This window comes from Pseudoliparis swirei, chromosome 6, assembly GCF_029220125.1.
Source record: "Pseudoliparis swirei isolate HS2019 ecotype Mariana Trench chromosome 6, NWPU_hadal_v1, whole genome shotgun sequence".
In the NCBI taxonomy this organism is placed as follows: domain Eukaryota; kingdom Metazoa; phylum Chordata; class Actinopteri; order Perciformes; family Liparidae; genus Pseudoliparis; species Pseudoliparis swirei.
In genome coordinates this window covers 4,527,773-4,541,225 of record NC_079393.1, presented here as the reverse complement: position 1 = coordinate 4,541,225, position 13,453 = coordinate 4,527,773, and the positions used below count along the sequence as shown (strand labels likewise).

Genomic DNA, 13,453 nt, shown 5'->3' with positions numbered 1-13,453 from the left:
CAGAATACAAGTACACACCTGAACATGAGTCTCAGAATACAAGTACACACCTGGACATGAGTCTCAGAATACAAGTACACACCTGAACATGAGTCTCAGAATACAAGTACACACCTGAACATGAGTCTCAGAATACAAGTACACACCTGAACATGAGTTCCAGAATACAAGTACACACCTGGACATGAGTCTCAGAATACAAGTACACACCTGGACATGAGTCTCAGAATACAAGTACACACCTGGACATGAGTCTCAGAATACAAGTACACACCTGAACATGAGTCTCAGAATACAAGTACACACCTGAACTGAGTCTCAGAATACAAGTACACACCTGGACATGAGTCTCAGAATACAAGTACACACCTGAACATGAGTCTCAGAATACAAGTACACACCTGGACATGAGTTCCAGAATACAAGTACACACCTGAACTGAGTCTCAGAATACAAGTACACACCTGGACATGAGTCTCAGAATACAAGTACACACCTGAACTGAGTCTCAGAATACAAGTACACACCTGGACATGAGTCTCAGAATACAAGTACACACCTGGACATGAGTCTCAGAATACAAGTACACACCTGAACATGAGTCTCAGAATACAAGTACACACCTGGACATGAGTCTCAGAATACAAGTACACACCTGAACTGAGTCTCAGAATACAAGTACACACCTGGACATGAGTCTCAGAATACAAGTACACACCTGAACATGAGTCTCAGAATACAAGTACACACCTGGACATGAGTCTCAGAATACAAGTACACACCTGAACATGAGTCTCAGAATACAAGTACACACCTGGACATGAGTCTCAGAATACAAGTACACACCTGAACATGAGTCTCAGAATACAAGTACACACCTGGACATGAGTTCCAGAATACAAGTACACACCTGGACATGAGTCTCAGAATACAAGTACACACCTGGACATGAGTCTCAGAATACAAGTACACACCTGAACTGAGTCTCAGAATACAAGTACACACCTGGACATGAGTCTCAGAATACAAGTACACACCTGGACATGAGTCTCAGAATACAAGTACACACCTGGACATGAGTCTCAGAATACAAGTACACACCTGAACATGAGTCTCAGAATACAAGTACACACCTGGACATGAGTCTCAGAATACAAGTACACACCTGAACATGAGTCTCAGAATACAAGTACACACCTGGACATGAGTCTCAGAATACAAGTACACACCTGAACTGAGTCTCAGAATACAAGTACACACCTGAACATGAGTTCCAGAATACAAGTACACACCTGGACATGAGTCTCAGAATACAAGTACACACCTGGACATGAGTCTCAGAATACAAGTACACACCTGGACATGAGTCTCAGAATACAAGTACACACCTGAACATGAGTCTCAGAATACAAGTACACACCTGAACTGAGTCTCAGAATACAAGTACACACCTGGACATGAGTCTCAGAATACAAGTACACACCTGAACATGAGTCTCAGAATACAAGTACACACCTGGACATGAGTTCCAGAATACAAGTACACACCTGAACTGAGTCTCAGAATACAAGTACACACCTGGACATGAGTCTCAGAATACAAGTACACACCTGAACTGAGTCTCAGAATACAAGTACACACCTGGACATGAGTCTCAGAATACAAGTACACACCTGGACATGAGTCTCAGAATACAAGTACACACCTGAACATGAGTCTCAGAATACAAGTACACACCTGAACATGAGTCTCAGAATACAAGTACACACCTGGACATGAGTCTCAGAATACAAGTACACACCTGAACTGAGTCTCAGAATACAAGTACACACCTGGACATGAGTCTCAGAATACAAGTACACACCTGAACATGAGTCTCAGAATACAAGTACACACCTGGACATGAGTCTCAGAATACAAGTACACACCTGAACATGAGTCTCAGAATACAAGTACACACCTGGACATGAGTCTCAGAATACAAGTACACACCTGAACATGAGTCTCAGAATACAAGTACACACCTGGACATGAGTCTCAGAATACAAGTACACACCTGAACTGAGTCTCAGAATACAAGTACACACCTGAACATGAGTCTCAGAATACAAGTACACACCTGGACATGAGTCTCAGAATACAAGTACACACCTGAACATGAGTCTCAGAATACAAGTACACACCTGGACATGAGTCTCAGAATACAAGTACACACCTGGACATGAGTCTCAGAATACAAGTACACACCTGAACATGAGTCTCAGAATACAAGTACACACCTGGACATGAGTCTCAGAATACAAGTACACACCTGAACATGAGTCTCAGAATACAAGTACACACCTGAACATGAGTCTCAGAATACAAGTACACACCTGAACATGAGTTCCAGAATACAAGTACACACCTGGACATGAGTCTCAGAATACAAGTACACACCTGGACATGAGTCTCAGAATACAAGTACACACCTGGACATGAGTCTCAGAATACAAGTACACACCTGAACATGAGTCTCAGAATACAAGTACACACCTGAACTGAGTCTCAGAATACAAGTACACACCTGGACATGAGTCTCAGAATACAAGTACACACCTGAACATGAGTCTCAGAATACAAGTACACACCTGGACATGAGTTCCAGAATACAGGTACACACCTGAACTGAGTCTCAGAATACAAGTACACACCTGGACATGAGTCTCAGAATACAAGTACACACCTGAACTGAGTCTCAGAATACAAGTACACACCTGGACATGAGTCTCAGAATACAAGTACACACCTGGACATGAGTCTCAGAATACAAGTACACACCTGAACATGAGTCTCAGAATACAAGTACACACCTGGACATGAGTCTCAGAATACAAGTACACACCTGAACTGAGTCTCAGAATACAAGTACACACCTGGACATGAGTCTCAGAATACAAGTACACACCTGAACATGAGTCTCAGAATACAAGTACACACCTGGACATGAGTCTCAGAATACAAGTACACACCTGAACATGAGTCTCAGAATACAAGTACACACCTGGACATGAGTCTCAGAATACAAGTACACACCTGAACATGAGTCTCAGAATACAAGTACACACCTGGACATGAGTTCCAGAATACAAGTACACACCTGGACATGAGTCTCAGAATACAAGTACACACCTGGACATGAGTCTCAGAATACAAGTACACACCTGAACTGAGTCTCAGAATACAAGTACACACCTGGACATGAGTCTCAGAATACAAGTACACACCTGGACATGAGTCTCAGAATACAAGTACACACCTGGACATGAGTCTCAGAATACAAGTACACACCTGAACATGAGTCTCAGAATACAAGTACACACCTGGACATGAGTCTCAGAATACAAGTACACACCTGAACATGAGTCTCAGAATACAAGTACACACCTGGACATGAGTCTCAGAATACAAGTACACACCTGAACTGAGTCTCAGAATACAAGTACACACCTGAACATGAGTCTCAGAATACAAGTACACACCTGGACATGAGTCTCAGAATACAAGTACACACCTGAACATGAGTCTCAGAATACAAGTACACACCTGGACATGAGTCTCAGAATACAAGTACACACCTGGACATGAGTCTCAGAATACAAGTACACACCTGGACATGAGTCTCAGAATACAAGTACACACCTGAACATGAGTCTCAGAATACAAGTACACACCTGGACATGAGTCTCAGAATACAAGTACACACCTGAACATGAGTCTCAGAATACAAGTACACACCTGAACATGAGTCTCAGAATACAAGTACACACCTGAACATGAGTTCCAGAATACAAGTACACACCTGGACATGAGTCTCAGAATACAAGTACACACCTGGACATGAGTCTCAGAATACAAGTACACACCTGGACATGAGTCTCAGAATACAAGTACACACCTGAACATGAGTCTCAGAATACAAGTACACACCTGAACTGAGTCTCAGAATACAAGTACACACCTGGACATGAGTCTCAGAATACAAGTACACACCTGAACATGAGTCTCAGTATACAAGTACACACCTGGACATGAGTTCCAGAATACAAGTACACACCTGAACTGAGTCTCAGAATACAAGTACACACCTGGACATGAGTCTCAGAATACAAGTACACACCTGAACTGAGTCTCAGAATACAAGTACACACCTGGACATGAGTCTCAGAATACAAGTACACACCTGGACATGAGTCTCAGAATACAAGTACACACCTGAACATGAGTCTCAGAATACAAGTACACACCTGGACATGAGTCTCAGAATACAAGTACACACCTGAACTGAGTCTCAGAATACAAGTACACACCTGGACATGAGTCTCAGAATACAAGTACACACTTGAACATGAGTCTCAGAATACAAGTACACACCTGAACATGAGTCTCAGAATACAAGTACACACCTGGACATGAGTCTCAGAATACAAGTTCACACCTGAACATGAGTCCCAGAATACAAGTACACACCTGGACATGATCAGGACCCACGGCATGTCCCTTTAACGGCTTGGAGAGTTCTGGATATGGCGTCTGCTCTCGAATACGCCGCTCCGTTGAGCTCCCGCCACGTCTCCTCCGTTGGCCCACGTCTGCGTTCTCCTTGATTCACGTCTTGTTTGTTGTCGTTGGCGACGCGGAGCGCCGGCTGTTGATCACACGCGTCCGACTGGAGGGACTCCGGCTGTTTGAAGCCGCACTTAAAATATCTGTAGCTGGCGTCGGTACAAGACAAACGAGTGAGTGATGTTACTACCGAGCACTTACACTTTAATGACCGCGCGCGGAGGCCCCGTACGCACACAGATACACACAAATACACAAAGAAGACACGCAAATACACGCAAATACACACAAATACACGCAAATATACGCGGGCAGGAATTCCGCACACACATTCAGTCTAATTATGCAATTATCTTTGAATTAGAGAAAACCCTCGCAGGTGCCCCACACATGCACATGAATATATACACACACACAAACACACACACACACACACACACACACACTATCAGGCCCATATAGACAGGACGCCTACAGGGAAGAGGCATGTGTCTGGTATCTGTGATCCCTCTGGACCGCCCCTCTTCAAATGGCGGCCACTGCGCATCATTCACTTCCTCTTACCTCCCTCCAATCTTGTGCTCTTTGCCCCCCCTCCCCCCCATTTACCCCCCTCCCCCCTGCAGGACAGCTCTGGGATGCGCCTGTGGAAGAGGAAGTGGTTCGTCTTGGCGGATTTCTGCCTGTTCTACTACAAAGGTGAGTGTGGTTGAAATGCACACTTACTACATGTCCTACACCCCTTGGAAAAAAAATAAAAAATCTCAACCATACCTGAATGTCACGTGTGGGATCTATTGAAGGGCTTTTATTTTGGCGGTGTCTCACTGGTAAACAAATGGAGCTCAGTGTAAATCCTACCAGCCGAGAACACATCCATCTAAAATAGCGTTCGTCTGCCTCTCCAGAAACAGAGAGGCGGATCGGGAGCACGTCTCTCTCTTGTCTTTTGAACTTGATATATATATATATATATATATGTCTGCACTGGAACTATGATGCTTTCAGAAGAGTTTTGAAACAGAGCTCAAACCGTTTGATTCTGATGGTGAAGTGCAGCCGCCACAAGGAGCCGGTGATTGAATTCATGGCTCCGCCACACGGTCAGAGGTGGATGTCCAGTGGTCTGCGGCACCGTCCCTCACTCTGCAGGTCTTCATCCGTCCTCTGCCTCTCGTCCTCATCTCCATATTCCTAACCCGCCCCTTTTGGGAGATGCTCCTTCACCTCGTCGACCTCCGAGGATGAAATCGATTCTCTTTGTCGTTTCTTCTCTTCTCTCTTATCCGTCTTTCTCCCCTCGTCTCTCGTTTTCTACACAGACAGCCTAACCTCTCTCCCCATGCCGCCTTTTTTACATTATTTTTTAATTACCTTTATTTGTTTGATGGCTCCCATTAGAGCCGCCTGGTGTTTACATTTTAAGATTAAAAACCTGCACATTGTATTTTATTGTCTCTGCCAGGAGATAGTGATACCAGCCGTGTGTGTGTGTGTATGTGTGTGTGTGTGTGTGTGTGTGTGTGCCTGTGTGTGCATCTCCTTGTCCGTCCACGGCTAATCTCACATTTTTTTGTTTAACCCTTGTGTTGCCTTCGGGTCAATTTGACCCGATTCAATGTTTCACCCTCCTGTCGCCTTCGGGTCAATATGACCCGATTCAATGTTTAACCCTCCTGTTACCTTTATATTTACTAACATATTTTACCCTTGAGGTCAATATGACCCCAGCTATTAAAATCTCCAGAAAATTATTAGAATTAATATTGTTTTACAAGTTTAATTGTGAGGTACTTTATGTTTGTTTGTTGACTCCCGAAAGAACACCGACATTAAACATTGAATCGGGTCAAATTGACCCGAAGGCGACAGGAGGGTTAAATATTGAATCGGGTCAAAATGACCCGAAGGCAACACAAGGGTTAAACGTGTAACTGGAATTTTCTGATTTCATCTTCTAAGATGTGAGGATCCTATTTTCTCTTGGCGCATGCGATACTTTAAACTGAGTTCCTTTTGGGTTTCAGGCTGGTGGTCAGACAAAAACACAAATTTAAAGATGACGTTATAACGGGCATGCTTCAATATCTTATAGATAAATCGCATATTTCAAACTGCAGATTAATCAAGAATGAAAATGATTGTTATTGCAGGCCTAAATATAACTCCATACAATATATATATAAATATATATATATACACATATAAATAAATATATATTTATATATATATAAATATATATATATATTAATATACATACACATATTTATATATATATAAATATATACAGGACTGTCTCAGAAAATTAGAATATTGTGATGAAGTTCTTTATTTTCTGTAATGCAATTTAAAAAACAAAAATGTCATGCATTCTGGATTCATTACAAATCAACTGAAATATTGCAAGCCTTTTATTCTGATTTATTGCTGATTATGGCTTACAGCTTAAGAAAACTCAAATATCCTATCTCTAAATATTAGAATATCATGAAAAAGTATACTAGTAGGGTATTAAACAAATCACTTGAATTGTCTAATTAACTCAAACACCTGCAAGGGTTTCCTGAGCCTTGACAAACACTCAGCTGTTATAAATCTTTTTTTTTACTTGGTCTGAGGAAATATTAAAATTTTATGAGATAGGATTTTAGAGTTTTCTTAAGCTGTAAGCCATAATCAGCAATATTAAAAGAATAAAAGGCTTGCAATATTTCAGTTGATTTGTAATGAATCCAGAATGCATGACATTTTTGTTTTTTTAATTGCATTACAGAAAATAAAGAACTTTATCACAATATTCTAATTTTCTGAGACAGTCCTGTACAGTATACAAATATTTATATATATCTACATATAAATATATATACATATCTACATATATATACAAATATTTATACATATAAATAAATATATATATACAAATATTTATATATATCTACACAACTATACAAATATTTATACATATATATATATATATATGTATACACACATATACACCTTAGTCGCTCAAGTCGTATAATCAAGAAAAGAAAAAATATTTTAACCGGGCACAAAATGGAGTGACAACATCCTGCCGTCCACGTTCTCTCTGGATGTTTTCTAACGCCACTCGTCACGTCCGGTCTGTCGGTGTGTTCGTGTGAGCAAAGCAGTGTGTTCGTGTGAGCAAAGCAGATAAAAAAAGACCTCAACGTCTCGCCCACCAACCAGGGAATGTCTCCTCCAAAGGTCCTTGAATTATTTTAAAACAATTACCCCTTTAATCCACGGTGCCGCCTTATCACCCCTCAAGTCAAACAACACCACCACCACAGTCCCATAAAAAGCACACGCACACACATATTTTCATGCCGTTACTACATTTGGTACACGTGGTAATAGCTGTGTGTGTGTGTGTGTGCACACACACACACATTCTAGCGCGCTGTCACAATGTTCCCCTGAAAACAAATACTCCCTCTATTTATTCACAGATGTGTGAACAAATAAACGTGTCTGCACACGTGTGCGTGTGTGTGTGTGCACAGGAGAATAACGATGTTTTTTTGGAAAGTGAGAACATTATTTTTAAAGGGGCAGCAGTTAAGGTCAAGGCGAAAGGTCAAAGGTTAAAGGACTGCGTTGTGTCAGTGAGGGTCCTCACAAATATAGACAAACAAGTGTGTGTGTGTGTTTACCGTGTGAACCGGATGGCTTCAGCCACAGAGGAATGGCGCCCCGGCTTGCCAGTTGGACCGAGCCGGCGTTAACTCCGTGACACGGAGATACCCAGAATGGTCGCTTAGCGTTCTGGCGCGCCGCAGCTCGCCGTGCGCGGCGTGTTTATGCGATACCGGTGGCAGCAGATGACATTAGTGGGTGATGAGTGATATCTAATCTCTCTGGCTCTCTTTCCTCTCCTCCATATCTCTTCTCACCTCCCTCTTTCTCTCTCTCTCCCTCCCACCCTCCCTCCAGACAGCAGAGAGGAAGCGGTCCTCGGCAGTATTCCTCTGCCCAGCTATGTCATTTCACCCGTGGGACCCGAGGACCACATCAGCCGCAAGTATGCCTTCAAGGTACGCCTCTCTTTTGCTCTACCGACTCGGATCTTTTTGATTTTGAGTGTGTGTGTGTGTGTGTGTGTGTGTGTACTAGCCACATACATTTGCTAAATTGTGGATTCAAAACTCTTTCTAAAGTGAAGAAGAACTCATAAAACCCAATTCAGCCGATCACAACCCTGGGAACTTTTATTATTTATTTTTCTCGTACCTAAAGTTTGTGTTTGACGTAAACACGCGTATCCCGCTCGGCGACGTGCTTCAGGCTCTTAACGGCTTTCTCTCGGAAGCAAAGCAAAGAACGCCGTCCTGCACACTTCAAACGGGGATTTGAGGAACGTTGACGTCGCGGAACGCCGTTCCAACATCGGGGCGACTTTATAAAAAAAACGTGAAATATTTGAGGTTTTAAAATCTCACTTCAGAATCTCACCCTTCGAGGAGAGTTCCCACCAAGTTCATGACAGAGACGTCCATTAGACATAACACACACACACACACACACACACAACATTCCAACTGAATGCCAGCTACCGTCACACCTGTTGGACTCCACAGTCGATCGGCGGCTTTCGTGGCACGCAACTTTTCTCCCTATCGCGTGGAGCATAATTTAGTTATTTAAACTTCACATTGCTTATGCATATTCTTATTAAACAAACGTTTGTGTAACTCAGTGATGACGACATGTCTTTACCTTGTTTGCAGAAAATGTCTCTTGAAGTCAAGTTAATTTATGTTAAATTATATATTTTTTATTCCTTTTCATTCAAAAATGTTTTATTGTTTTTTAAACCACAGCTTTTTCAAGCGAGCACTTAAATTGACGTCACAATTCTGAGAAAAATACATTAATAACAATAATGATTTTTAAATTGTAGTGAAGAAAACCGTCCCTCCTAACTACCCAAACTCACTCGCCACCTGCTGTAGCCACGTTTATTACCACCGGACATCTGTCAGTTAATTTATGTTAAATCACCTTTTTTTTAAATGTAATTTTTTATTCCTTCCCATTCAATAATGTTTAATATTTTTTTAAACTACGGCTTTTTCAAGTGGGCGTCTAAATTGACGTCGCAATTCTGAGAAAAATACGTAAATAACAATAATGATTGTTAAATGGTCGTGGAGAGAAAAACCGTCCCTCCTAACTACCCAAACGCACTCGCCACCTGCTGTAGCCACGTTTATTACCACCGGACGTCTGTCAGTGTCTCTATTGAGACGGACGAGCTCCTCTGGAATGGAATGAAGCTTCTTTTGAGGCCGGCGAGGTAAAGAGGCCCGGCACGGCGTGCCACGGCCTCAGCGTAATGTTCGCCCTCGCGTGCGAACAAAAGGCCTCAGTGATTTAACTTCTCACGGCTCGTTACATGAAGTGACACGTCTGCTTCGTCGTCAAAGAAAAGCCTTGAGACCAAAAGGTCTCAGCTTATCGCCGCTACCTTCCCGCCGCCTGACGGGCCGTGGATGAGGACGTCGGCTTGATGTCGGAGGATCGTCAGGACCAGTTGGGTCTCACACTAGACCTGGGGACAGAAATCAACGGTCAGACTCTATCCCGAGCGTTTCCCTCGACATAAGAACCAATCAGCTTCGAGAATCCGTCATCATCAATGGTAGAAGACATTCTAGAGACTCCACGTGATCGCCAAGCTGGAGTTACAACAAGATCGGGATAAATGGAACACGGAGGAGGCCTCGGTTTATTTGGTGGGAGGAGGCCAACCCTGCAGGACGGGTTGGGCTCGAGGCGATCGAAAGCAGTCGAGCTCGGAGCGCAGGGGTCCAGCACGAAGCCGCCCGAGAGGGAAGGTCAGATGTGGGTGGAGCTACGGGGACTAGAACTCTCAGTGCTTGGGGTCCGTGCGTGGCGATCCTCCCTCACGAAGCGTATCTCACCCACGGTCAGACGTTGGGTCGTGGACTCAAAAAGACAAGAAGACAGATGAAATATTGTCGGAGGTTCCTCCTCGATGGGAAGACGACTTTTCACGGAGGAAACTTTGAACAAAAGTTGTAGTTTTGAGACAATCTCATTGACCGAAGTTGAAGAAGAAGAATTTATGCTATCACCGTTTCCCATTCATACATAAAAAAATAAATAGTGTCCATACATCCTGGTCAGGAAGCTGTACAGGAAGCTGGTTTGCTTCTCCCCTTGCTGTGTACTCGAACATGTGACATCACACCGTGACATCACTACACCCAATGGGACCCTGGCTTTTTTCTTTATTTTGCCAGGTGGTAAGTTATACGGTATAAAATACGCAGCATTCAAAGTCGGGGATTGAGCGCCTGAACGCATCGGGGGGGGGGGGGCGGGGTTTAAAATGCTGCCGAACCCAGTCCTGTGACACCAGCAGGACCGGTTCTCCCAATGGGGTCGGGTGTCATGTGATGGTGGTTTCCCCCCCTCCCCCCTCCCCCTATTCACTGAATCCTCTTCCCTCTCTTGTTCCCATTGGCTGGCGGCCCTGACGGGGACCTCCCTCTGTCGCCCCGCCCCCCGCGAGCGAGTGACGGCCCTCCCCGTCAATAGGTACTCCGCCCTCTCTCGGGCTCTCGCTCGTAACCCGATGTGACCGCCGTACGTCCGTCGTGTGTCGTTCTCCGGGTTCCCAAACACAACGGAATATACAACAGCGGCCTTGTATATGTTCCTCCGGCGGGTTTTTTTTCTCCGATGCATGTTTTGGAGAACGGCGTCCTGTTGGCTGCCGTGGTCGTGTCGTGTTCATTCGTTCAGTGTTCTCTCTCTCTCTCTCTCTCACCCCATCCTCAGTATGAGTCTGTGTGTTTGGGCTTATCGCTCCTCTCTGTGCTGCGCTTGCTGCCTCCGCCATCTGTCGCTCCCCTCGTGTACCTCCACCTCCTCGTGTACCTCCTCCCCCCCTGTACCTCCACCTCCTCGTGTACCTCCACCTCCTCGTGTACCTCCTCCCCCCCTGTACCTCCACCTCCTCGTGTACCTCCACCTCCTCGTGTACCTCCTCCCCCCGTGTACCTCCACCCCACCCTGTACCTCCACCTCCTCGCCGCCTTCACAGGGGAAAGACCTGCAGTCGACTTCCAGCTCCTCCGAAAGCAGCTGGAGGCAGAACTTTGAGCTCCGGGAACCCGCCACGCTCCGACTTCTTAACTATTCGGCAAACAGAGTAACGGCGACTTTAAACCGAGACACACGCAAGCAAAGGTTGTCTCCGGCGTTTGTTGTTGTTGTTGTTGTTGTTGTTGTGTGAGTTCAATTTCTACAGCTGCAAGTTTATCGGGTAGCTTTGTGGGGCTCGGGCTGCCGGGCTTATCTTTACGAGCACAATGACCCTTTAAATAGTGTGTGTGTGTGTGTGTGTGTCTGTGTTAGTGTGTCTGTGTGTGTGTGTGTGTGTGTGTGTGTGTGTGTGTGTGTGTGTGTGTGTGTGTGTGTGTGTGTCTGTGTGTGTGTCTGTGTGTGTGTGTGTGTCTGTGTGTGTGTCTGTGTGTGTGTGTGTGTGTGTGTCTGTGTTAGTGTGTCTGTGTGTGTGTGTGTGTGTGTGTGTCTGTGTGTGTGTCTGTATGTGTGTGTCTGTGTGTGTGTCTGTGTGTGTGTCTGTGTGTGTGTCTGTGTTAGTGTGTGTGTGTGTGTGTGTGTGTCTGTGTGTGTCTGTGTGTGTGTGTCTGTGTTAGTGTGTCTGTGTTAGTGTGTGTGTGTGTCTGTGTGTGTGTGTCTGTCTGTGTGTGTGTGTCTGTGTTAGTGTGTGTGTCTGTGTGTGTCTGTCTGTGTGTGTGTGTCTGTGTTAGTGTGTCTGTGTTAGTGTGTCTGTGTGTGTCTGTCTGTGTGTGTGTGTCTGTGTTAGTGTGTCTGTCTGTTTGTGTGTCTGTGTGTCTGTCTGTGTGTGTGTGTCTGTGTTAGTGTGTCTGTGTTAGTGTGTGTCTGTGTGTGTGTCTGTGTTAGTGTGTCTGTCTGTGTGTGTGTGTCTGTTAGTGTGTCTGTGTGTGTGTGTCTGTCTGTGTTAGTGTGTGTCTGTCTGTGTGTGTGTGTCTGTGTTAGTGTGTCTGTCTGTGTGTGTGTGTCTGTCTGTGTTAGTGTGTCTGTCTGTGTGTGTGTGTCTGTGTGTGTGTGTCTGTGTTAGTGTGTCTGTCTGTGTGTGTGTGTCTGTTAGTGTGTCTGTGTGTGTGTGTGTGTGTGTGTCTGTCTGTGTTAGTGTGTCTGTGTGTGTGTGTGTGTGTGTGTGTGTGCGCGCGACCGGAAAAAGAGCCCACTCCACTGTTAGCCCTTCCAAGTGCAAGGAGTGAGTGATATTCTCCAGCGCGCCCCGAGGAGAGAGGACACAGAAAGGGAGGCAAGTGATTAGGGAGGGAGGAGAGTCGAAGGCGAATGAAGGGAGGAAGCGGTGAAGGTGGAGAGGAAGGAAGTCGTGGCGGCGAGCCGCGGGGAAATAGAGGGCAGAAAGGATTTGGCGTTTACACAATACAGCGCAGAAAACAAACACCTCTAAACCTCCCACACTGTGCCAGTCCACAGAGAGGCGTTCAGTGTGTGTGTGGGTGTGGGTGTGTGTGTGTGTGTGTGTGTGTGGTGTGTGTGTGTGTGTGTGTGTGTGTGTGTGGGTGGGTGCATCGGTCACGCACTCGCAGCTGAATGACCGGCTCAGAATTCCTGTTAAAAGGAGGCGGAGCCTCTCGATGTTATTTTGGACCCTCAGTAGTGGTGATGGATGGACGGATAGATGGATTTATGGATGGATGGATGGATTTATGGATGGATGGATTTATTTATGGATGGATGGATGTATTTATGGATGGATGGATGTATTTATGGA

The 13,453-nt window shown here is 44.8% G+C and overlaps 1 protein-coding gene across 1 annotated transcript in view; it reads left to right on the top strand.

Annotated features, from left to right (window-relative positions):
* The window catches only part of LOC130195993 (pleckstrin homology domain-containing family A member 7-like), a 111,300-nt gene that overhangs the window by 73,761 nt on the left and 24,086 nt on the right, over positions 1 to 13,453 (top strand). Inside the window, exons 7-8 of the mRNA XM_056417871.1 lie at positions 5,232 to 5,304; positions 8,563 to 8,663. Coding sequence (XP_056273846.1) covers positions 5,232 to 5,304; positions 8,563 to 8,663 — 174 coding nt within the window. The remainder of the gene's footprint in view (positions 1 to 5,231; positions 5,305 to 8,562; positions 8,664 to 13,453) is intronic.